General features: G+C 28.8%; 1 protein-coding gene across 1 annotated transcript; it reads right to left on the bottom strand.

The window, feature by feature from the left end:
* Nucleotides 1–523: 523 nt before the first annotated feature.
* On the bottom strand, nucleotides 524–27,924 carry LOC135925365 (peroxidase-like). Its single transcript, XM_065460638.1, has 16 exons — nucleotides 27,818–27,924; nucleotides 24,641–24,816; nucleotides 24,480–24,594; nucleotides 24,214–24,434; nucleotides 23,963–24,133; nucleotides 23,746–23,907; nucleotides 23,598–23,699; nucleotides 23,428–23,553; nucleotides 23,186–23,306; nucleotides 22,839–23,051; nucleotides 10,073–10,290; nucleotides 9,868–10,030; nucleotides 9,641–9,822; nucleotides 4,926–5,031; nucleotides 4,815–4,876; nucleotides 524–714 (listed from the first exon to the last, which is right to left on the bottom strand). Exons 2-16 carry the CDS (start codon nucleotides 24,804–24,806, stop codon nucleotides 623–625), a joined length of 2,220 nt encoding a protein of 739 aa, XP_065316710.1. The 5' UTR covers nucleotides 24,807–24,816; nucleotides 27,818–27,924; the 3' UTR covers nucleotides 524–622.
* Nucleotides 27,925–27,979: the final 55 nt, after the last annotated feature.

Below are 27,979 nucleotides of genomic sequence, written 5' to 3'. Positions count from 1 at the left end.
ATATAATAACCAAAATATTTTAAAAAATTACTGCTTATTTTGATTAATTTATTGCTTAAAAAATTATAAACAATTATTTTGTTACTAGTTGCTGACGATACATTAAATTTGGTACTGCAGTGAACATATACTCTATGTTTTTTATTGGGACTATAAGTAAAATGTTTCTTGGACAAACTTATGGTTTTCATATTGTAAAATAAAAATTAACAAAATCTAAAATAACTCCTCTAGAAAAATATCATAAAAAAAATTATATTAATTGATAGTAAAGCAAACTTAAAAAATAATAAAAGACCGGTCCGGACCACGGTCCTCAAAAAAGATCGGTCCGACAATCGGTCCGGTCAGATCCCGGTTAAGACCGATAGGACCGGACCGTTGACCTTCACTAATCGATGTGATATATTCGTAATTACATTATCATTAATGTTTTTCATAATTATTTTTTTCGTACAAATTGTATTTTATTTTGGTATAAAATATTTTAAATTTATTCAATTAAAAAATTTGATATGCACAAAATACAAATTTATAATTATAAAAATCACAGTAATTATTTTTTCATATAATAAAAATTCATGATTCAACGATTCCATTTTTATGATTTAAATTATTCAATTCAAACTAAGTTATATTCTGTAGTATTATAGTCTGTCAATCCTATTTGTTCAATTAAATTAGTTTTGCTATCGAGATCCAGATCACCTGATCCTGCGTTAATTTAAAATATTAAAGTCAATTTTAACAAATGCACTTTAACTTTTATATAAGATTTAAAATTTAATTATTACGTTCATATATTGTAAAATTTAATTTATAATATAATCCAAGAAGTATCAGCTCAACCGACCATCTTTATAAAACAAAAAATATTTAAAGATATATGCTTTTATCCATTTCCCCGATTTATAAAAGATTATTGAAAAAAATACTCAGATTTTAAATTCCATATAAAATTTGTCTATGCCATAATCAGCGGAGTTGCTAATAGCTAGATACTGATAACGTTATTTAGCCTAAAAATATTTATAGTTATAGATTCAATGATTTTCACAGCCAATTTTGGGTGAAATATTTATTTTGTCAAAATATCATGCGATGTATTCCTCAAATTTGAAATTTCGGTGGGAGTCAGGTAAAAAATTTGAATTGTGGGAGAAATTTTGATTATGTTTTATGGTGTACAGGCATAGCTCCTATACCTCCATTTGAGGGTCAATCGGATCCAATCATGGGTAGTTGATTTTGTATGCTTTTATCTAAAATTGGAGTTATGGTTTTTTGATAAATAAAATAAAACCTGGTAAAACTTAAACGTACTGATTAAAAAATAATGACTCTCCTTATTTCTATTTGTCAACCGAAAAGGAAAATATTACAACATAAATTAGATATTTTTATGTTTAATTTTTGTTGATTATACGTATAGATTAATATTCAAAAAATTTATTTTTGAATAAAAATATAGAAGGTTTCACTTTCATAGTAAATTTTGGTTTGTAATAGATTTACTGAAATTTCAAAATTGCAGTAAATTTTGTGGAAGTTTGATTAATATGGTAAATTTCCTTTTTAAAAAAATACCGATAGTTTTTCACTTAATGTGGGCACATGAAAACCCCTTATAATGATCGATGGTTCTAAAAATATTTTGATTAACTGATTCTTTCTAATTTCCCATCTTTGGGAAATTCCACTAACCAATGTTTATTTCCAGAATACATTTTTGTGGGAATAATGTTAATCAGTTTTATAAATGAGGGATTCTCACCTATTAAAATGGTTCAAGTCTAAAATCAATAATTATCACCTACAAGTTTGAGTAATGTTTGAAGGTTTTATGGAAAAATATTGAAATTTTCTTGAAGATCTAGAGCATGGGAATTCTAAGATTGTGGAAGCTAATATTTGTATATTTTTTTAATTTGAATTCTGTTCTTTCTTTTTATTGTTCATTTACATTTTAAAATAGGCTCTGTAAATTGGCCAGAAAAGTCACTAGTTTTTTCATAATGTTATTAATACTTCTTCGTCGATTTCGGTGTTATCAATCCTATAATTATGGTTCAATATAAAAATTATATTTCTAGTTTGTATTGATTGAAAAAAAACACCTGTAAATTTAATACAAAAAAAATACCTATAAAAACCATAAAATATAATTGTATTGAATATATATTCATAAGCTATCAAAAATAACTATGCATATAGGAAGCAGATCCCTTCATGGGCTTTAATATTTTGACAAGCCCGTCCCAGGCCAGCATTAAATTTTTTTAGTTCCAAGTCTAGCCCGATACATATCTAATATTAAAAAAAAATTCCCAAGTTCATAATAAGTTTCAAAAATATTTCCCAACCCCGGGCCAAACCCATATCTAAAAATTTAATTTATTTTATTTAATAAAAATAAACAATATTTAAGTTTATTTAGGCAATCATTTTGATTACAAAACTGAAAATTTATTATTGTTAGAAGAAAAACAATATTTCTTTAAGTTAGCAACTGTTTTAAATAAGCTAAATTTAAATTTAATAATCTTAGTCCCAAGCCCATTGAAAAAATTTAAAAACCCAGACCTAGCCCATGAAGGTCTCTAATAGGAGTCGATTATCTACTTTCTGCACTATCATATAGCAGGATGATCCTCAAGTTATATTTAACATATGGTATGCCGGAGAGGAGCATATCGAGATTAGAGGTTTCTAGACACAGATCCTTTTACGTGGTTAAAATTAGTTAGATTGCCCTCACAAAGTTGTCTTTAGGCAACAATGAAGCCTTCGAAGTAGCCCGAGTGTTTAGGCCTAAAGAAATGTCAAATATAGTCTAGGCTACAAGTAAAGGGGTGAAGGCAAAGTGGGAAACTTTCGAATCTGAGGTTCGCATGACAAGAAGGGGGGGGGGTACACTTACTACAAAAAAGATAAGAGATGATTATAAACCGATGTGTCTAAATTCGCTTGGAAGTTATGCTTTTAGCCATGAGTTATGATTAAAGGGGAAATTAATTATCTTCATGCAGTATATTTAACCTCCTCCGTTTTCTGCTAATTGAGAGAAAATTCCAATTGTTCGGGAGTGGGTTTTTATGATAGATAGTGCCTTTGCGATCTTATTGATTAGAAGGGCCCCGATTTCATTATCTATGTACCAGGTATGCAGGGGAAGTTTGTACCAGGTATGCAGGGGAAGTTTGCAATCGGCAGAAATGTTTTTGACCATTTCATTGATACCTATGCTGAAAAGCATAGAATCCGATGAATATTCTTGTTGGAACAATTCTGATGATGAAATCAGATATTTAAATTGGAGATAAGATAAAAAGGAATAGGAGTAGTGGAAGAATTGAGAAAAGGTGTGAAATGAATGATATATTTGTAGAAGAAAATGGGAACGGAGAATAGAATTAAAAACGCAAGAAAAATAATTTTAACGATAATTCCGTCACTAAGTTTGCATTGGAAATGGATTCGAGTAGCCTTAGTAGATATTTCATGTTAATTCTGATACCGAGTCGATGAGGGGCCAAGATGGTGACTGCAGAGTCCTTAATTTTTGATATTATAAGTTTCACAGAATTATTAATCAAACAACCCTATTTGAATTTTCGAGGGTTATTAGTTTGGCGCCAAATAGATGTAGTCTGATGGATTAGGAAACAAACTCATGAGAAATTTTATTATAAAATCTTATTAAGTTTTGTAGGATTCGTGAAGATTGACCGAAGTCTATCATAGTCTGGAGAAAAGATTAAAATACTCTTTCGCACTTCGGCTAAAAATCACTTGAGAATGTGATAGAAGGCGGATATAAGGCGGTATCAGGTCACCTTCAGAAGCATGCTTAAATTCAGGTTTATTGTATCTTGCCTCATTATTTATTGCAAGAGAATCTTTAGATACAAGTAAACGTATGACGGATTTGATGTTTAAGTTATTCATTTTATTTGAAATTATCTTAACCTTTAACATATGGCTGGAATTTTTTTTTAATTTTATGAGAAGTTGGAAAAGTTGGAGAAGATGAGTGTGCTAATTAATGATTACAACTTTGATTTGTTGGAAGATTTTAGAATCTATGGATTCGGAGGTTAGAGGTTGGTAAAAAATTGTTTGAAATGATCTAGAAAGGAAATGTTATTGACCTGGAACTTTTAGGAATTCTAGATTATGGAAGGTTTGTGAAATTTTAGGTTATTGATGATACCGTCGTGAGTGGTAGGAGAGAGGGGGAATATATGTATCTGATGTATTTTAATGAGATAGGTATATTTGGTTAATTTGATGAAGTATGAGTATTATTATAGTGGAAACTACTGAGAGGGTTTTGAAAGTGAAGGGAGAAAGACGCTTTTCGGATTTAGTATATACGATGCCTTATATACTATATCTGATAAAAAACCAGATTTTAGATTTTTATATTTTAAAGCCCGACAACGCTCCATTAGAATAAGGAGTAGTTTAAATCAAGATTTGATGATTAGATCTTATGTAAAGGAGTGGAGAAAGTTAAAAGGATTTGGGGTATGGTGAATGCGAAAGGGATACAATGTAGGGAGAAATAATTTAATAGAGAAAAAAGTAACTGATGTTGTGGGAATAAGTTAGTTATGTTGTAAAGATTTGTTATAATGTATACTTGTTTTGTATTCTTTTTATATTATATTAATACCTATATTTATAGTTTCTTTATACTAAAATTTGTAAATTAATATTATTATTTATGATTCTTTATAAAGTTTTTGGATTTGATTTAACAAAAGATGATCAGTTGAGCTCATTTTTTGTTCTTTATCTTTAAGAATTACCTCGTTCTCTCCAAGCAGCTAAATCAATATCAGGTAAGTCTTTACACGTTAATAATGGGTTGCTTAAAAATATATAATAATATCTTAGGATAATTATTGTTAATTTTTTACTTGAAACTAGGTTTCCTGAAGACGTTTTTTTGAATTATAGTAATGCTATCCGAATTTTGACATAACACTTTGGCCAATGATGCCTTTCTTAATTCTTGTAATTGGGCTATTTTATAAAAGTTAAAATGTACAGATTATAATGCATAATTGATTATCAATACTGATTAAAATAGCTATTTAAATGTAGCTCACTTATTTTTTGAGTTATTTCTAAAAAATATTATCATTCCGAAACCTTCCGGGAAAGGAACTCTAAGTAAATTTATGGAACTGGAATGGAACCTGAACGGAATGTTTGAAATGATCTAGAAAGGAAAAGTTATTGACCAGGAACTTTTAGGAATTCTAGATGAAGGTTTGTGAAATTTTAGGTTATTGATGATACCGTCGTGAGTGGTAGGAGAGAGGGGGAATATATGTATCTGATGTATTTTAATAAGATAGGTATTGGTTAATTTGATGAAGTATGAGTATTATTATAGTGGAAACTACTGAGAGGGTTTTGAAAGTGAAGGGAGAAAGACGCTTTTCGGATTTAGTATATACGATGCCTTATATACTGTATTTGATAAAAAACCAGATTTGAGATTTTTATATTTTAAAGCCCGACAACGTTCCATTAGAATAAGGAGTAGTTTAAGTCAAGATTTGATGATTAGATCTTATGTAATTTGCAATCAATTAATTGAAATCAAAATTAATCGTAGAACTAGCTCCAGAAATATTTAAAAATGTTCAATTTTATCGAATGCCTCCGGGGTGGCCTAGTGGTGTATAATTTATGCTTGGAAAAACCGAAGGTCCCAGGTTCAATCCTGGTAAGGAACTATAAAAATTTTAGGTTTTTCTTTGATGACTGATGTGTAAAGACATATGATAAGATGAATTTCAGAGCTGAGAAATGCCACCCAGGTCACCGACAGGCTTGGACACCCGAGTGCTAGGATATATGTCCAATAAACCAAATGAAAGATGTCCAGCTGAATTCGTGGCGCCATTCAAGGATGATAGCGATCTCTTTGCCAGCTCTAGGATAAAGGTGACCTCGAGACCGTTCAATCACAATGTCTACCAATCTACTATGGACTTGATAAAGATACACCGATGGGAGATCCATCAAGAATGATATTCGGGTGGGAGATCAAGCTTACAATGGAATCAATAAGAATGAATATTCCGGTGAGATATCTGTCGATATTGATACTTCCGTGTGAGATCAAGATACAATGGCCTTGATAGCGATAGATCCAAATGGAATCGATAAGAATACTCCGGTGTGATATCAGAGATATAAATTAGATAAAAAGAGATAGCATGAGTAATAAAGTGGAGAGAGATATTGAAGGAGCTTACCACCAGAAAAAAAAGGTGAAAGCTAAAAAAAAAGTTATCAAGAATATTTTGCATTTAAAAGTAAATGAACCCAAGATATGCAAACATTCTGTTAGTACTATGTAAATTATGCAAACCTAAAAATATAATAATTAGAATAAGCCTTTTTTTTATTAGTTAAAATTAAATCCAATGAATTTTAGTTGTAATATTAAATTTATTAGTTTTTAAGAAAATAAAATTAATTTTTTAAGTAACTTCAATGACGCTATATTTAAGAAATAGTTATAGCCCGCTATTTTTTGAGAAAGTAGTTTTAACCAGTAGCAAAGCTAGGGAAAGTAGTTGTAGTAATTGCGCGCCAATTTTATAAAGTGACATTAATAGCATTGATCAGTATTATATAAAATAGTAAATCTTAAATTTTTTATTCACTAATCACTATAATTATATACTATAAATTATCTTTTTTTAACGATTTAAATCCTTTTATTGCCCAATTAATATTTTTATACAACCTAACGCATAAAATATACATTCAATTTTAAAATATATTTTAAAGAAACAAATAATAATTATAATCTATATTAAAATGAGATATAAAAAATATGTTCAAAATATTTAAAAATAACAATCGGGGATGGTATAAAGCGAGGAAAAAAAATGAAAAATAGAATTAGTTCTAGGATATTTTTTTGACTAGTAGACTGCCATTAGAGCTGATATAGTTCGCTTTAAGGATAGCTATGTCTAACCTTTGTGAATAAAAAACCTCCCTCTTCTTCTGAGAGTTTGCTGATTTGTGACGGTAAATATTTGAAGATAGCGCAAGTTTGCCAAAGATGGCAAGGGTGGCTAAAATGATAAGAATGAAACAATTGAAATTTCTGTGTATTTGGAGATTTTAAGTTTTCTTTCTGATCGATGATGTTGAGAGCTTGTTGGAAGGGCCAGGGGGTCAATGAGTATTTTATACCAATAATTGGCCTCTCCTACATAAAATTTCAGTGATCTCATCAGGGAGTTTATCGTCTGATCTAAAAATGCGGAGTTCTAGTTTAAAGGGTATCTGATTTCAAGGCTCGTTGGATGATTGAGTTACATTGCGTATGGGAGCGGCAATGTAAACTATGCCTTCCAATCATATCGACGGGTGAGTTACAACCTGAACACATATAGGGTAGATGGTGGAGCAATTAAGACGAATACTAATGGCGTGAGTTCGTTGCTAGAAAGTTGAAGATTGACGGAAGAATGACTTGAAATGCATGCCCAGTACAATAGGCCAGAGAATAGGGCACGGTTGGTAGATTTCAAACTAGATAAGAGTGTTTCAACGCAACGAGCAACTACGGGCAAATCCCAGATTGATTATGGGAGGATGAGAATCAACATTGATTTGTGTTTTCCACAAGTTTATTGCCTCAATTAAGTAATAGTCTTTTTTAGAATGATGGACATGATTATTTGCTTTGACAATAGGCAACTCGATATGAAATAAGTTATTGCTATTGCTAGGTAGTAGGGGGTTCTATATGAAATAAGTTATTGCTATTGCTAGGTAGTAGGGGGATCTAATGCCAAGTCTGCCGAATTTGGTTGTGAGCTAAGCCTGGGCCCAAGCAGGTTAGTTTAATCTGAGATTAACTATTTTTCGGTGAGGTCCTTTATTATTTTTCGTATGTTTTGAGTGGAGAAGATATTTAAAAATCGGTATTGAACGGAGTCCATAAAGAATCATAGGTATAAAAAAGAAATTTTTTAACAAGAAAAAGTATTTGTGTGGTGGAAGAGAGTAAAGATATCTTCCAATTTAAGAATGATCTCAAGACTGGTGTGAAGGAAGGTGCAAATTGCCTTCATACAGGAGATCCTAGATATGTAATTCTTCAAGTGCAGTGTATTTAAAATTATGAGTGTTAGGAGCGTTTGATTTAATTGGATGAATTCGGATTTGCTCGGATTGAGCGAGAGTCCGATGATTGTGCTCATTTCGTGAATTATGTTATGTGCTTTTTCAATTTCACAGGAACCACTCAAGATCAAGCATCAAGTGATAGAGTGCACGAACAGCTTATAAATTTTATTAGATTCCAAGACTAAAATGTAAGGATCAGAGAGGGGTCATCCTGTTGAATGTCCTCAACTGAATGTATATTCCGTGTTGAATTGTAAGACTAAGATTGTTAGAGATTGATAGTAGGAGAAAAGGAATTTGGTGAGCTGGAAAGAGTGTTTATGCAATGGAAAAGTCGATTTTCACTAAAGCTTCGCTTGTTTGGTTTTTTTCGAGAGAGTGAAAATTTTTTCTTGGAGTGGTGGTAATCAGCGCCTGTTATCTCTATTTTTAATTTATGTTGCATTAATTATTTCAATTTTGTTTATTTTTTATTTTAAATATCATAACTAAAAGTTTGCTGGATGTTTCTATTACAAATTAAGATTTGACTATTCATTATTAAAGTTAAAATGTATTAGTCTGATATTCAAGGGTTTAAATTAAATTATATTTTGCTTAATTAAAAAATGTTATTTTTATGTTTATCTTTATGGTGTATGTAAATTTATGGATAAATAATTTATTATATAAAGATATTTAAAAAAATGATATTGCTAACCATAATCTTTGTAATTTTTGCCCAGCAGTTGTTAACCATTTTATACAATATTTGTACAAATAATAAAAAATAGTATATAAATTTCTAATACAATGTTGAATAAAAATAAGTGATTAAATTTATTTCATCGAATTGGTTTTCAATTAATTTATAATCCTTGTTTTTGATTATGCACGTGCACTGAATCGTGGAGATATAAAAAATTATTATGTTAAAAAAATTAAAAATACAAAGTAGACATGCCGTGTTTTAATTTTTTTAAATAAAATTCGGACTGGCTCAAAAAAAATTTTTTAAATATATCCGGGATGGATTTTTTTTAAAAATATGACCGAATAATTAAAAATAAATGTAATATATTTTTAAATCGGGGCTGTGCAGAAAATATTAAAAAATATTATGGCCGAGCCTGAAAAAAAGCCCGGCTGGGCCATGTCGAAAATATTTTTTAAAAAAATCTGGCCGAGCAGTGCAAATTCTAACTCTACAGGTCTCTGGATAAAATTTTTTCATTTAAATTTTGATAATAATTCTTAATTATTTAAAAAATATCCCAGAGTATATTAATAAAAAAAATTTTTAATGGGCGAGAGGATTAAAAATCTTTCATTGCAGACCTCTATATTTTTAACTTAAAACAAGTATTTATTATTCATCGAGAATCAAATTAGTACAATAATTCTGGCTACTATAATTGTTTTAATAACAAGTTTAATAATAGTGCATTGGTTTTATTTTATCTTTAAAATAATTATCGATATTAACCAGGAAGGAAGGCGTGTTCAATTACATCACTACGATTAGCATTTTCATACCAGAATCTATCTCCAAATCGTAGTCTAAAAAATTGATCACCTAAAAGGCAGGCAAATGTTGGACCTATTTCAGCGCCGTCCGCGTGATATTCGGAGATGCCACCGGGAAATAAATCGACATCATCTACATCACTAAAAATTTTGACATAGAATTATAATGCATATAATATATTAGACTTATATAGAGCTCTCATTCTTTCAACCACATCTGAAGGCATAGCCTCCTTCATGGAATCCCAATCATTAAATCTATTCAAGCCACAAATATCACGAAATTCATTGTAAGCAGGTATACCATGGTCTCTTCCTCGGTGAATGTTTAATGCTAGAAGGTCCATACCTATAACATGATTATATTTAAACAAGTTATTTGATTATGTACCGAATCCTTTATTCTCGTGCTGAAACAAGTGATCATTTATATCTTCAGAAAAATTGTGATCAATTGTGTTGGCAGCCTGACGAACTAAACCGCGCAAAAGAGGATCAATACCTTCTGGAAATTCAGACAAATACACACCCCTTGGTAATCTTAATGTGTTTTTGAGTGGTACTGAAGAGTGATATATTCCTAAATATCCAATCCTTTGAAATTCATTGCTATATAATTCAAGAAAAATTATATATTATAATTGAAATAGGTCATTTTTTTTGCAACCAGGAAAATATTTTACAGAATCAATTTAATGCATTAGGAAGTAAAAAAATAAATAGTTACGAATTTCATCAATTTATAAAAAGATATTTTAAAAAAACATTGAAATGGGAGGAATAGCTCTATAAGTGGTTCATCTTAATAATGAGAACTTTCCGAGACGCTTCCCAAAAATCTGATTTTATTTTTATTTCATCGACCAACACATTTTATTCAAATATCTTAATTTATTATTACATATATCATCCGGATTGGGCAAATTTTCAAAAAAATGTATTCGAATATAAATACAAATATACATTTCTAAAAAAAGTATTAGAATGTAAATATAAGTTTTAAAAATATAAATGCTAAATACCCACATTAAATCTACTTGAAAAATAAGACCGGGGTAAAGCGATTAACGGAGTAATAATGTTAATGCGAATAGCTTTTTAACCTTTTAGCATAAAAACACAAAATTCTGTATGAAGGTGTATTTTATATATAATTTCTTACCTATGTTTGTCTTTTGGGAAATTTTCCTGATTTGGCATATTTTACTAATAATCCGTACCCAAAAATTATAAAAATTACTCTCTATTTGTTTTAAAATATATTTATCATGATGATTTAAAAATTTATATACATATTCCTTAAGTCTTGTCTTTAAAATAAAATTTACCTGAAGTTTATAGTTTAACTCAAGCAACAACTATTTGTATAATATATATAGCCTTGGGGTAGCGTTTTTAAAGACTCGTTTTGAGCCGATTTTTAAAAACGGCTAGCTCAATATTTTTGCAAAAAAACATTACCCAAGTTTGAAGATTTGGTCATAGATGTTAGATAGGTTTGAACATCTATTGGCAAAATCTTGTGTCTTGTGCAATATGTTTCTAGCTAAAATAATATAGCTGGTGTTTAAAAATCTAATCAAATAGCCGTTTAACAATACTGGGGTAAAGCTGTTATAGGATAAAACCGTTTAAAATGTTATTTATATTCCCTTAATGCATACATTGTTTTGTAAATAATGGATGTAGAATTAAATTGCTAATATTTGGTTTAATAAAACAATAAAGTTGTGTTCAAATTTTGCCGAAATTAGACGATTTTAGGGGCCTCCAAATTTAATAATTTCTCTATTATTTTTAGCCTCTTGAAAATCTAATAATTTTTTTGTATATACTACATATAAGACAGTATTTTTTACAAACCAAGTATGAATTTCTAAAAAAGGTTAGGCGTTTAGCCATATGTATCATTACAAATTTTCATTTTATATTAAAAAAAACAAACTTTTTAGTTGAGAAATTCCATTTTTTTATTGAAATTTTCTTTTTAATTTATAAATAATCTTTAAAAAAAAATTTAATTAAATTTTCTATTGGCAAAGAAACAAGATAATCGGTAAGTAAAAAAATATAATATATTTTCAAAAAACGATTTCTATTTTCCGACTATTTTAATAAATATCTGGTCTATTTTAAGGTTATGTATTTGTAATTTGTAATAGTTATGAGGCACATTTGGATATTCTGATTAATCTATTTTAAAATAATAAAGTTTGCACTATAGTCCTTGTTTGATAATCCCTTTCAGGTGGGTATAAAATTACTTTAATCCTGATTGAGTCATTATTTTAATTAAGATTTAGATTCAAATATTAAGTTATTAATTTGATATATATATTATATAATATGCTAGCAGAACCCTTAATCCTCAAATGCTGCACAAAAGTCTTATTGGCCAAAGAATGAAAACAATATCCATCTTGTCATCTAGTTTGATATATTTAATCAGGTAAATTTAATAAGTAAGGTCATGCAAAGTAACAATATTGAATTAGAAAGAGTTATTACACTTATAGAGCCCGTGGAATATGATATGTGCAGATGATATTGTGATACTTGCCGAATCCAAGGATGAAATGAAAGAAAGATTAGTGAGTTGGATAAAATCCTAGAAAAGCACGGGCTAAAAAGAGAAAAGACGGAGTCAGGCTTGTTAATCGATTTAAAAAGATCGAATTCCGATCACGATCTTTTGAAAAAAAGAGGATCGAAATCCAGGATTGACCTTTTTTTTAAAAAAGGATCGCGATCACGATCACGATCCTTTTCTTATTTAAATTTCTGATCGATGGAAAATTAACTAATATAAAAAAATATGGTATAAATTTATTGTAATTGAATAATATAATATAAGTATAACAAAAATTAGCCTTTAATAATAAAATTTTTTCTAAATTATCATTATTTAAACAACCACGTTTTTCATTAAGTACATGTTTAGCTTTACTAAACAAGCGCTCCACAGGAGCGCTTGATGGTAAAGGTATGTTATATTCAATAAATGTATTTTTTTAATTAACATAATTATTAAAAATATTCACTGAATCAACATTAGAATAAAAAAAATTATTAATGGAAAGAGCATTTTGTGACGAGTTTTTCCCAAAAAAGGTATCGATCCATGCATTCATTTGAAGGATCTGCATATGATTGACCCTTATTTTCTAAATGGGTAATTAACTTTTCTTTAGCAAATTTTGTGGCAGATTAATAAAAGGCCAATTGAGCTTAAATTTTGGGTAAATTATTGATGCCAATATATTACTGTCATCATATAGTGAAGGAAATCTATAATTTTTATTATATGCATATTGTTATGATCTTCACAAATAATAAAAATTGTATTTTTAAAATAATTAATTACTTCTAAATGCCTCTTTAGGTTTGAACTTCTAATCTTTGAAGAAGATATTTTGTTTGTGCATAAAGAGCATTTTGCATAGATCATTGTATGGTTACTTCCATCCGTTTCACAAAAGTAAAATACTTACTTAAATTATGAAATGGTAAAAGTTTCTCATTCTCATTTATATCTGCTGTCACATCAATAGAAGTAGATTATCATCTTCTAAATCTATAATGGAGGACATTATTAAAACCTAGAATTTATATTATAATATAATTAATAAATAAATATAACTTTTTCTTACAAAAAATTTGCAAAATTGTTGAAATATAAAATCTGGTGGAATGGTGGTTGATAAAATATGATGTAGATAGATATTTTTTTAAAAATAATATGTTAATTTAATTTCAAAATTATTTTATTTATTGCTTTTTAAGTAAAAAAATAATTTTTAAAAGGTTTGGGATCGAATATTTAAAAAAATGATCCCGATCACGATCCACAATTTAAGGTCAGGATCTTAAATCCGAAAAAATTGACAAATTTAGGATCGAATCCAGGATCGGCGATCTTTTGATTCGATCCTTTAACAACTCTGGACGGAATATATGGTGATAGGAGGAGATGAAACAGAGAGTATTGATATAAATGAATGGCAGATATCGGCAATTGAAAGCTGTAAATATTTGGGCTCCACTATACAAACAAACGGTACAAAAAAGAGATAAAGAGTAAAATTAATCAAGGGTGATTAAAGTGGAGATCTTTATCTGGAGTGCTATTTGTTTAAAGAATCCCACATAAATTAAAGGGAAAAATTTACAGTTCCATAGTACAACCAACTATTCTATATAGTTCGAAAACATGGCCAACCAAAGAATCAGACGAGAGAAGTATACAAACTATGGAGATGAGAATGCTGAGGATGATTGCTAGGGTAACAAGAAAGGATAAAGTGCGCAGTACAAGAATACTAAGTAGTTTTAAGGTAGTGCCCATTAAGACTAAGTTAATGCTAAACAGACTTAGGTGGTATGGGCACACAATGAGAAGGCCTATGAACTACATAGGAAATAAGGTTGAGAGTTTGGAAGTGATGGGCAAATGTAAAAGAGGAAGGCCAAAACTTCAATGGGACCATAAAGTTAGAGCCAATATAAAGAAGTATAAATTAGATAAATTGATGAATAACATAAAGTGGAGAGAGATGTTGAAGGAGCTTACCACCAGAAAAGGTGAAAGCTAAAGAGAAAAAAATAAATAATACTTATAGAGAAAGTCCAAAGGTTTTTTAGATCGCCTTAAGGAAAACGGCATTCAGAATTCATCTGACTCAGGGAATGAGCTTGTGCAGGAATGAAAATGAGTGTAGAAGAGCAGTGCTTTTCTTCAAAACATTAATTCATAGACTGAAAGTTCCAAAACGAATTTTTTTAAGAAGGGGATGACGAGCCTATACACTATCCTCAAAAAAATATGAGATTAAATTTTTCAATGTATTACTTGATCAAGCGAGAAATTCGGAGGAACGTTTCCTTGAAGATTATTTTGATCGACGATATAATATACCAGAATAAATAAATGCGCCTGAAAGCGTATAAATTATTGTCAATTAAATATTTAACAGATAAGGATACGTTAGAATGCTATATTAATCCGCAAGATCTACTAATTGATTAAAAAATTCCATTCGAAATTTACGCTATATTAACATTAATTGGTTAAATAAAGCTTTACCAAATATATTCATTGTATTAAGGATTATTCTAATCATTATAGTTACCGTAGCATCCTTAGAACGCAGGTTCTCAAAGTTCAAATTAATAAAACTTATCTAAGTTTCTGTATAATCTCTCTTTAATTTCAATAAAAAATGATATCTTTCTTGAGGTCTGCAATGGGCGGATTTTGGGTCCGCTTCCTCACGTCCACCCATCTAAGTGGGCGGGCTTGTGGGGGAAAAAATTTTAAACAAAGGGCGAGTGGGTGGGCAGGCTAAGAAATTTAAACAATAGGCTGGTGTAAAAAAAATAAAAAAATTTTTTATTTAAAAACGAACACGGAAGACATCTGTTGTCAAAAATAAAATGAAAGCCTCTGCTATCGAGCTGAAGGCCAATTTAATCACTAAAAAATTGACAATCTTAACATCAAAGGTGCACTTAGATTGGTTTCTACTCAAGACTCCCTCGCCGAACCTTCAAACGACACATACTTGAAGCTCTGCAAAAAACACCCTTCTACAACTATAACCCCTATATCTCTACAGCCTCACTCTACATGCGCATCACAATTTACCACTGATAAAGTGAGGAAAGCTATCTTTTCCTTTCATCGAGATTCAGCACATGGCCTTGATGGAATCCGTCTTATATTTCTCCAGGACATTACTTCCCTCTCAATATGTTCTCAAACTTCCATTCTTTCCAAAATTACAAACTTTTGCAACAAAATCTTAAAAGGTGATGTGCCAACCTTTGTTTCCCCTATTCTTTTCGGTGCCAGGCTAATAGCCCTTCAAAAACCCAATAATGATTTAAGACCGATTGCAATTGGCTCGACCTTTCGTCGTTTAGTAGCTAAAATGATTTCCTCTCGAATAAAGCATGAAGCTTCAAATATACTAAGTCCTTTCCAACTTGGTGTTGGTATAACTGGCGGCTGTGAAGCTGTTGTTCATCTAACGAGAATACACTTAGAAACCCAGCCAACCAACGAATCTTTAGTCAAAATCGACTTCAACAATGCTTATAACACTCTTTCTCGGAATTCCTTTCTGAGCGCATCGAGTATTCTCTTTCCTGGTTACACTAAATTCTTTTATTCATGCTATCAACAGCCTTCCACTCTCCAATTTGATACCTATAAAATTCCTTCGATTGAGGGCATACAACAGGGAGATCCTCTAGGTTCTTTATTTTTCTGTTTTGGGATCAATGAAATTGTTAAATCTATTAACGAGGCATGTTCATTATCATTGCATGCATGGTACATCGATGATGGAATCCTTTGTGGTCCAAACGAGGAAATCAATAAAGCTGTAATGATAATCAAGGATGCAGGGCTATCCATTGGTCTATCAATCAACCATGAAAAATCAGAATTCATTTCAATTAATTCATCTGAAAACAATTTTCATAATTTCAAACAGATTACTCTGGATGAATTATCTCACTTAGGTGCTCCCGTTGGTGAACACATAGCCATATCATCCTTCCTACAATCTACACTCGAAACCCTTAATGTGTTGGCTGACCTATTTTCCCTTCTCCCTTCTCATAAAGCCTTTTTTCTCATGAAAAATTTCTTCAATATCCCAAAAATTCTTTATGCGCTCCGCTCTACCCCTATTTTTAAATTTCCCACTTCCTTAGGCATTTATGAAAATGAGATTAAAGTCCTAATTGAAAGTATCCTTAATCTTAAATTCCATGAATTAGCGTGGACACAAGCCACTCTTCCTACCAAGATGGGAGGACTAGGCATCAGATCCCCTTCCGATCTTGCCTTAACTGCCTTTATATCGAGCTGTCTTTTAACCAAAAATTTAGTCAATCCTAATTCCTTAAATTCTGACCCTTCCTTTGATAGTGCCATCATTGAATGGAAATCTCGATTCATTGCCGACCACCCAATTAAAGAAACGAACAAGCAGAAGGACTGGGATAAGCCCATTATTGCAAGCTGCGTCGAATCTCTCCTTTCCAGTATGCAATCATTGGACCGTCCCTTATTCTCCTCTCTGCTTAATGGTTCTGGAAATGAGTTTCTCGAAGCCATTCCATCCGCGAACTTACAATTACAATTGACCCAAAATGAGCTAACTCATGCTATAGGCATCCGTTTAAATTGCTTAGTAACCCAACCCCACATCTGTGCCGGCTGCAGTTCTACTGTTTTGAGTAATGGAAGGCATAGTCTACATTGTCTTTCATGTAAAGGCCGCATCGTTAGACATAACATTTGCAATTCTATAATTCTTAGAGCTCTGAGATCCGCTCAAATTCCTTCTATTCTCGAACCCTCTGGTCTTTTCAGATCTGATGGGAAACGCCCTGATGGGATCTCTCAAATTCCCTGGAAGCGAGGTCAATTCTTGGTCTGGGATTATTCTTGTATTGATCCATTGGCTCCTTCCAATCAATCCCTTAACATTCTGGAGAACAAGGAGCTTCTAAAAATTGCAAAATATTCAGAGATATCCCAAGATCACTTATTCATTCCCATCATTTCCACTACCTTGACTACCTTTGGGAATCGTGCTCTTTCTTTCTTCAAGGAACTTGGATCGCTAATCCGCAAACTAACTGATGAACCTCGTGAAGGCTTCTTCTTAAGACAAAGACTCGCAATAGCAATTCACAGGGCCAATTACATCAGCTTCATTGGCAGCCTCATCTCACATGATGATTAGAATATATTTTATATAATTTTAATCGCGTAATGAATAATTTATTTATATAATAACTTTTCAATGTTCATTTTTATATTATTAAACATTAATATAATTTTTTATAAACTTCTTTTGAATATTTATAACTCATGAAAATTCCTTTATATTTATTATAATTACTAATTACATGTAATCGTGATTTTATAGAAAATTCTAATTATAAATAAAATATTCTTTTTCATAAAAAAAAAAAAATTTAAGTTATTAATAAATTTTACTAAAACATTAACATATTTTTATCAATCCATTTTATACAAAATTGGAAATTAGAAAAAAAATTTCTTTTTATTTCACAATTTCAAAAAGGAAAAAAGACGGGAGAAAATATTCTTAAAGAATTATTTAAAACTTGGTGTTCACCGAGAATATTTTTCCACATCTTTGTAACGGACCAAGGAGCAAATATTAAAAAAGAGCTGGATGGGTAAATTTTTGTTAAATTTTATAAAATTTATCTATTAGATAGATATTATAATAATTTTTGAGAGATTCTGTATACACCTAAATAAAAAACATGGATATTTAGAGAACTATATTTTCCGTTTATTTAGATTTAATAGACTAAACATTTCAGCACATATATTGAACACAATACTTCGGAATCCAGTCAACTTTTATTTTGAAAATGCTCTTGAAATTAATAATTGACAACTGCAAAATCGTTGACCACTTATTTCAAACAAAGGGACAATGTAAAATATCTGAGCAAGATGTTAAAACAAAATATTGATATAAGATTGAATACAAAGAATAAGATACTATAAAGCATTTATTTAATATATGATGAGATTTTTTTTGTTCTTGCAATCTCGTGATATGACTGAATAAATTGGATCGATGGGAAAGGAAGGTTTAAAAACACTGATAGATTATTTGGAACCGTATAAGGTTGCAACTAATGCTCTTGAGGGCGACTGCAGGCCTACACTACAGAACGTTTTTATATGGTATGAAAATAATATTTTAGAATTCATGCCAATTTTTTCTTTATTTATAAAAAATTTAGGTATAATCTTCTTATATATGAACATAATCAAATAAATATGGATATAATGGAGAGAAAAACAAATAGCGAGAAGTAATAGATTTAATAAAGAAAAGAGCTAAAAATTTTATAATTAAAAAATTTGAAATTCATATGCTCCTTAAAATTTCAACATTTTTAATACCAAAGGATAAATGAGGATGTTGTCGTCGGAAGAAATTAATGAAGTAAAAAAAACATATTGAAAACATATTGGATTTGATTATAACATTGAGTTGGATGAAAATCTAATTTCACCCGTTTCCCCAAAAGCAAAGAGAATCCAATTAAAGGGTATCACTAAATTATAAAATTTTAATTAGCTACTTATTAAATGCAATGTTTGAAATAAATAGCATCCTCGTCAGAATTAAACCCCAACAGATGGGAGTACGAGGTTGTTGTGGAGAATATCGTACCTAATGACATAACAAAATATTTAAATTTTAAAGTAAACCAGTTTTGATATGTTTAATTATCAAAATTTTAAGCGCATATTACATTTAATTTAAATTTTAAATTACTTTTTGAAATTTATTACTATTGGTTTCACTATTTAAAGATCTCACTTGAGGAAGAGGATATACTTCAAACGGATATCCTACTTTGGTTGAAACGACAGGAAAGAGATTTGCCAATATCAAGATTAACAAGAAAAATATTCGAGGAATTACCATTTTAGGAAGTTTTTAGAACACAGAAGAACATGTTTGAATCCAGAAAATGTAGATTCATCATTATTTTTGCATATAATATCAATTATATATATATCTTTTCATAAATATTTTATTTGATCAAATAAATTATCCATAATTTAAATTGAATATATATGCCTAATATAGTAATTTCCAAATTATAAAACTTTTTCTAGAGGTGTAATGCTAAAATTTTTTATTAGATGCTTAAAAAATTCAAAGAATGGCTATAATTAAATTTTATAATAGCGGGTTTGGGTTAAAAAATTTATATAAATAATGGGCGGGCAGGTAAACAATTTTAGACTAATGGGCGGGCGGGAGGGTTTTTTGAAAACTATGGGCGGGTGGTGTGCGGGTTAAAATTTTTTAAAACATTGGGCGGTCTTATAGTCCAAAAATCCTCCCAATGCAAACCTTTAATCGTATTTTTGGAAAATACTGCCATAATATGCTCTTTTACAAATAAAAAAGTGATGAGGATAAATAAAATCACAATATTTTAGTTTATGATTTTATTCATTTTTAATGAATAAAATTTAATAATGTATATATGCTTTTAGTTTTCACTGCGAAAAGTTTTCAAATAAGTTTAGGCTAGCATATAGTGTTTTTTAAGGGGCCGCAAATTATTTTTTGCCCTGGACCACCAAGTCTCGAGTTGGCGTGCGGTGGAGAGTAACATTAATGACATAAAATTTGAATGGACTAATTGTGATAATTGCAACTATATATATTTGATAATCTCAAATTTTTTTATTTATTCAAAAATACATTGCATAATTTTATGGAAGTTAGGCTAGCCTGGCTGAGGAGATATGTCCCATATGAGAACACTTAATATTTTATATTTGAGCAAAAGGTATTTTTTAAAAGGCCAGAATCAAATTTTTTGACTGTTTAGTATATGATGTAATTATGAGTGCTTAGAAAGAACGCTATTGATTATTGTGATTGATAAAAAATTTAGATGTTACATTCTCGGTAAAAAAAATCCGCGCCATCACTGGTGACCCTCAGGAAGGCTTCTATCTCAGACAGCGCATATCTATTGATATATGCAGATCTAACTGCATTGCCATCCATGGCTCTCTTTCTTAACCTCCTCCCAGCCAACATACAATTTACTATACTTATTATTTTTTTTTTATTATTATACAGTTTTTTTATATAGATTTTATATAAATAGTTTACATGACATTTGTAATATATATTTTTTTTAAGATTACGTATATATGTTTTACTTTTAACGTTCAATGTATTAAATATTATAAAGTTCTTAATAAAAGGTTGTTATTCAAAAAAAAAAAATATTGTGTAATTTAAAAAAATAAATAAATAATAATTCAGCTACAATCAATTAGATTTAATTATTTTTTTCAGTAAAAATTATTTTTGGCATATAATATGAATAATATATATTAAATCAACCAAAAAAAAGTCGATTCTCAACCCGACCCACTACGATTTTTTTAAAAATTTGTTGGTATTATATAAACTAACTAATAAAAATATAAAATTTTACTTTTCAAATCACCTTACTTCATGAGATATGGCCATCTTAGAAAGGCGGAAATTCCAAAATACACTAAATTTAATTTTAAATATCTCAAAAAGTAATTAAGCTAAAAACATGTTTTAAATTTTATTAAATAGCTGTAGAATAGCTCTTTAATATGACATAAAATTAATTTTATTAAAAAAACTCTATTACCAAAAACCGGAAATGGCTATAAAATAAAAATTGCTCTTTTTTTTCTTTTTTTACAGATAGACATTATATTTCTTAATATGTTTACAAAATCCTAGATTGGGACGAGTATTGGGCAAAAAGTTATTACACTTTAAATATAAGTAGTAGGGCTTAAATCCTATTATATACCAAATGAATAGTAATTTACAAACAAATAAAAAGAAAATTCGCTTGGGATCGGGCCGGATAAATTTTTTTATAAATCTTTCTGGGAAAAATTAGGCCCTATGCAGATCACTAGTAGACATTAATCATTATAATGGTTGTAGAGGATTACAAAGTTTTTTTTTGTTTTATACTGGGTAACAGCTCCATCAGAAAAATAAAATATTATTGAAATCTTATCAAATCTTTCTTTCAAGTAGAGAATTAATTTTACTTGAAATAAATGAAAGGAACAAGTATTGTGTTAGAGACAATCTGATATAATCACGTAACTTAAATGATTGAGGATATCGCCTTCGCGGTAATAAATCATAAATGGATAAAATGTTGCCTGATTATTAGTCCAATGGAAACCTTGAGCGTGATCTTGAACTACAAAAGCGTAGTTCTCTGCAAAATCGGATATTATAAGATATTCCCCATCCTTCAAATTCGATTTTAATGACTTAAAAAATGAAGATTGTTCCGAAGAAATAAATGCATGAGGAATTAAAATATTTAATTTTTCAATCAAGTACTCCACAAATTCGTTGACGGACTTTGTTAAAGTTTCGAGTGTAGTACGGTCAGCAGCAAAACATTGTTTAAATGTTATATAATCTATGGCATTATTATCTTACAATAAGTGTAGTCTATCCTTAAGTTCCAAAGTGCCGGGACACATTTGGCATTTCCTTAAGTAACAGCAAGGCTGGGCTAGATTGCATAGACTTTGTGCAATGTAGTGTTTATAATCTTTTAAGAGAGGAAATGGAGAGTTATGCTGGTTTGCAGTTAACTCATCTAATTTACCATTAATTATAATTAACTTAAAATTTTGATGAAATGTGCAGATGCACATTGTATGCGTTCCAGACCCGCCTGCTAAAATATAGTTTTTTGGTCTCATGATAGCAAACTTGCTAAAACCTATCTTTATATTACAGTTTATTTCTTTAAAATTGGTAAATAATTCTTTTATATTATATAAAACTATTCACTTTTGCACTTGGTTCATTTTTCTATTAACTTTCATTGATATAAAATTATTCATACCTGGCATAAGTCTGCTGTTTTCATCAGAATTATAAAATTCTATTACTTTATTTGCAACGTCATTCGGAATTATTCTACTTGGTTTTATGCGTTATATTTAAAATAATACAATACAATTTGGTAAATGTTGTTTTGAGTTTTTTAACATTTAATAAATGCAAAATAATCAGATTTTTTAGTTTTAAAAAAATAATTACTCTATATTTGGTATAATATAGGATTTAAGCCCTACTACTTATATTTAAAGTATAATAACTATTGACCCAGTATTCGTCCCAATCTAGGATTTTATACAAATATTAAGAAGTATAATGTCTATCTGTAAAAAAAATTTATAAGAAAAAAAAGAGCAATTTTTATTTTATAGCCATTTCCGGTTTTTGGTAATAGAGTTTTTTTAATAAAATTAATTTTATGTCATATTAAAGAGCTATTCTAGAGCTATTTAATAAAATTTAAATCATGTCTTTAGCTTAATTACTTTTTGAGATATTTAAAATTAAATATAGTGTATTTTGGAATTTCCGCGTTTCTAAAGATGACCTTATCTCATGAAGTAAGCTGAGTTGAGAATTAAAATTTTATATTTTTACTAGTTAGTGTATATATTTCCATCATACAAATTTTAAAAAAAATCGAAGGGGGGTTGAATTTTCAGTTGATTTGATATGGAATACAACATTTACTTGATTAAACTATGTCCTAATCTCAAAACAGCAGCAGCAAACGAATTAGCAATAGTGGCATCTATATTTTCATTATAACCTGAAAAATATCCTGTATCTGCCAATTCTAATTTATGTTTTTGAATTTCTATGGGCCCAAGCAAGATGGGTAGCCATTCTTTATAAGAGATATGTTGTAACATGGCTCCAACAATTTTTCTTGTTGTTTGAAATCTTTAATATTAATTGGAAATATAATGATTTTAATTATTTATACAAATAAATTTCTATTTCTAATAGATGTTTAAAAGGATGAAACTAATATATATATTAATCAATCGAAATCAAAAATATTAGCTTAATCTTACCCCTTTTCAGCAGACCAATGAGGATTTATATGTTGCAACCAATCAGCAATTCTATTATGTTCTCTAATCCAAATCGTGTGCATTGCAGTTAAAGGGGTATTTTCATTACTTCTTTCATCACCTATCATATATAGTTTTTTAAATATCTATTTTACAATCAAATTATATAAATAGGATCTATACAAATTTAAAAAATATTGGACAACTTATAAATTTAATTTTTAACACTTCTTCAAAATTACCTGCTCTAAAGCAATGATAACGAGCCCTTCGTGCATATATACATTCTTCTAATTGTAAATTAGCTTGTGCTGGTAATAATTCTCTCATTAAATGGTTAAATGGATGCGGTTGAACTTTCATTTTAGCTGTAATAAATATTTTAAAATAATATTTAAACAATATCAAATACGTGTTGATGCATCTCGCAAAGCCAAATTATCTTCAATTATGCTTCCATATAACACCGAACCATCTAAATACGAAGAAACCTGATTCATTTGCTCTCGGGGACCTATACATGTATAAATTGAATTTATTTTAAGAAATATTTCATATACCGATTTTGCAATCAGTTCTTAAAGCTGGTAAAGATCTAACGGCGTTCATACAAGTTTGATTAAATTTTGAAAAGAAGGAATCATCTGAAGGAAAAGGCATGCCATAACATAATGGGTGTTTAAATCGGAATTTGCAGCATTCTAATTTTGGAGATTGCCTCCCTGAATATAAATTTTAAAGTTTGCATATTATAAGTATTTTTAAGACTACTATTACCAGTAGGAGCCGGTGTTTGTGTTAAATCATGATCAATAAATTGACCAAATGTCATCGTCATGATCGTCATATCATTATGAAACTTGTCATCATTTCCAAATACCTTTTTAGTTATTAACCTAGGATTTGGTAATGCTTCTCCATTTTTAGCAATTCGAGGATTATTAAGTCCTTAATAAAAAATCAGATTATTTTAGAAATAGTTATGTAGGACTAAATTTTATTTTATGTTAAAACAAAATCTATATAACCATCGCCATAATCGGGCTCAATAAGTCTTTTGTGGGGCATATTTGACATTCCCCAATGTTTAGTCTTTATATTATTGCAGAATCCATCCAATTCCCGTTCATATTTATTACATGTGTGAATTCGCAGATGTTTTTCAATTTTACATTTTCGAGCTAAAGTCGTACTAGATATATTAAGGGATAATAAATAGGGCCCTATCTCATATTTATTTAGTTTCCCTCTAAATTAAAGTAAAAATTATGAGAAAGAAACAAATAATATTTACTTAAGAAGGGCTTTCATATGGTTTGCAACAAAAGAATATTCTAGAGCAATCTCTCCATATATAGTAAATGGTGTCAGAGGGTATGTAAATTCTCTAATTGTTAAATCTCTGATACCTTGTTGCATAAAAAGGGAAATGGGAGTATAATATTAAAAAAATACTTTTATCGTAGACCAAACTAGTAAAATGATCTCGTATCAGATTATTGAACGATGCCCCTTTGGCTATAGCTTCATGAATATCAGATGGGTTTAGATGGACACAAAATGTAACCAATATTAAACATATTAACACTATAAATAATTTGTGGCAATGCGGACCAACCATGTCAATAAATCTAATAGAAAAACAATACAATCGTATAATAACATGCAATATTTGACCAATTTTTTTATATTTAATTATCAAATATTATTTATTTAAACAATTTCACAATGATTTCCGGTCTTTGTAATTTATTTTACTAAAAGCCAATTTATGACACTTTTTATATCTAGATAACTAACATTATTATATGACGAAATAGAATTCTCTAAAATTTCGAAATAGGTTTTCCTGTTCTAATTTGTGAAAAGTGGGGTTCTGATTTCTAAATTTGACGCGGTTGAGAGGGTTCCTGTTCTAAACTATATTAAAGCAATCAAAATAAAATTCAAAATATTTAAACAATAAAGGAACCCTTTAAAATTAACATACATTATAAACGATATAATATTGATCACTCACACTTTTGTTAGAACCGGTTCCTGAAAATTTAAAAATGAGTTTTGGTTTTTATAAATCATACTGATAATATATAATTTTTTATTTGATTAAAATGTTTTTTGAGCATACCAAAATTTTGAAAGAGGATCTTTTATAATGCTTAGATGCTAAATGTTAAGTGCCAGCAAAGCAATGCCTCATTAAAATCTAAGTAATACACTAAATTTGAATTGAATGATATAATTATTTTAATTGAATATGGCCCTAATGAGTCTATATTTTCATATAAATTGGGATATTAAAACTTTTGGTTCTAAAAAGTTTATTCGAATAAATAGAAAATATTATGGAAAGGAAAAATTTATTTGAAAAGATTTTTTTCTAGATATCGATTTATTAGAGAGATAGAGATAATTTTAAAAAAAATCGTATAAAAAATAGTTTACAGTGCTGGTTAGTGGGTTCTGATGATTAAACGATACCCAGTCTGACTACTTAATTCTAGCCAGGGATCTATTACAAGGGGAAGGGGATAGATCATCATTGAAATTGAGGGGATAAGAAGTAAAATAAATGTTTAGAGGCCATTTTGAAAACTCACTAAAATATAATACAAATAATTAAATTTAATTTTTCTTCCCTTATAATTATTTTTCCTGATTTCCTAGGTGTTATTTATAATTGTGAGGTTTACTCGTTTTCCTTTTTAAATATTTTTTAGAAAGTTTTTTGTCACTGTCTCTTCTTCATGTTCAGCAACTCGATGAGAATCTTGCGACATTTTAGCGAAAAAATAACAGAACTCGTTACATTTTTTGGAATACTTTTCAAGTTATTTTAAAAAATTTACACATATATTCACTATCTTTATATGATGATTTTCCAAATTTAAAATTACTGCTTACTAAATATAATGTCTCATCTAAGCTCCTGAACAAAGTTTTCCTTAGTCTTGTTTTTAAGAAAAACTGGCACATCTTTTAGACACCAACTTTGAAAATATTTTTTTGTCAATAAAATAAAATTAATATTTATTTCGCTCAAACCAAATTTCTATGAAAAATAAATATTATATATTTTTTCGGAGCAAAATAAATATTTATTATGCAATTTTTTTAATTAAATTTTATTTATTTTTCTTCTTAATTTTTCGAATTAAAATTTTCAAATGACAGAATTATTTTGTATAATAAAAAGATTGACAAACAAAAAAATAACATATTTTAAACAGACTAATATAAATGACTAACTATTTATACGATAGATAAGAGGCTGCATGGAGTCATTGATAAGAAATTTGAACGGCAAATTTCTAATCAAATGTTCTAGCGAATAATGAAATATTCATTAAGATAGCCCATGTGATGGTAATTTATCAGGAAAGAAAGAGCTTTGTGATTATATTAAAAAGGCTTAATATAAAAATTTTCTAAACTAATTTTCAATGTAACTAGTTACTTTTTAAATATAACCGTAATAAGCTACAATTGATTTTAGAAAATATATCTAATGACTGTAACCAGTTACTTTTTAAGAATATAATTTGTAATTATTAACTTTAAAAAGTAACTTTAAAAAGTAACTTTAAACAATACTAACAATAAGGGATAATTACTTACATACTATTTTTTTTAAAGAAAAAGGAAAAAATTATTTAAAATCATAGTCATATTTATAAATAGTTTAAGTTTTTATTATGAAATGTGTTATTTTTGTGGTTTAGAAAAACGTAAAAAATGGAAAAAGCCTTAAATGAATATACAGCTCATAAGTTTAATTTAAAAAGCCTTCTTTAACTGAAAGTTTTATTGATAAAAAAAATTCATTGGGAATATAAAAATATAAATCAAGAAACGAGTAGAAGAGATATAAAAAATAAAATTTCGTATAAAATACTTTTGTTAAATTCTCCCTTGATAACTAATCAGCTAAAATACGAATTCAAACGATTAGTAAAATTTTCTCCAAGTTAATTAGTAAATTTATAAATCCCCTTCCCCCCGAATAAATATTTACTCTCGGTAAAAATTTTTAATTAAATTTATTTAGTATATTCTAAATAAATGATATGATATTAAACTAGTAATTAGTTTTAAAAATTGAATAGTTAATTTTTCATATAGACGAAATGTGCAAATTTTCAAAAAAATCCTATTGTCCCAGCTAGTGTTGTTAAACAGTTCGATTTGAGCCGATTTTTAAAAACTAACTTAATATTTTATTCAGAATAATGTTACGCAAGCATGAAGATTTTGCTCATAGATGGCACAAAGGTATAGACATAAATTAGCAAAATTTTGAGGCTTAGGAAATATTTTTCTGGCTAAAATATTGAGCCGTTTAACAACGCTCCCAGCACTCTTATAAGCAAAAATTCTTGATTATATCCCTGATAATTTTTAAAAGTATATAATCTTCACCATAGAACATTCATATATAAATTATAAGATTACTATAACTTGGTTAATTAATTTGGGCTCTCGATAATATGATCCCATAAGATCATCCAATTAGGCAAAAAATCGGAAGTTACAGTAATTTTTTGAATTAGTATAAATTATTACAATTAAAAAAATAAGTATGAAGATATTTTTTGATAAATATTAAAAATACTATACTATAAATTTTATTACCTTTTTCTCAAAGGAAGTTAGAATCACTCTATAAAAAGGTATCAGAAATCTAAAATTTTAGCATATTCAAAACTAAATAAGAGACGAAAATAAAAATTTTAGTTATTTGCAAAATATATTTTTTTTATGAAATACTTTTACGACATTTTTTTTAAATAAAAA

The sequence above is a fragment of the Gordionus sp. m RMFG-2023 genome, chromosome 2 (genome assembly GCF_954871325.1).
Source record: "Gordionus sp. m RMFG-2023 chromosome 2, tfGorSpeb1-WG-v2, whole genome shotgun sequence".
Taxonomy (NCBI): domain Eukaryota; kingdom Metazoa; phylum Nematomorpha; class Gordioida; order Chordodea; family Parachordodidae; genus Gordionus; species Gordionus sp. m RMFG-2023.
The sequence above is the reverse complement of the archived record's forward strand: the minus strand, read 5'-3'. Positions and strand labels throughout refer to the sequence as shown.

Coding starts and splice junctions, on each gene's coding strand:
- LOC135925365 (XM_065460638.1), bottom strand. CDS start 24,806: ATGGTTGGTCCGCATTGCCACAAATTATTTATAGTGTTAATATGTTTA. Junction 10,031..10,072: donor GCACGAGAATAAAGGATTCG/GTACATAATCAA, acceptor ATCATGTTATAG/GTATGGACCTTCTAGCATTA. Junction 715..4,814: donor AGCTGCTTGGAGAGAACGAG/GTAATTCTTAAA, acceptor AAATTAACGCAG/GATCAGGTGATCTGGATCTC.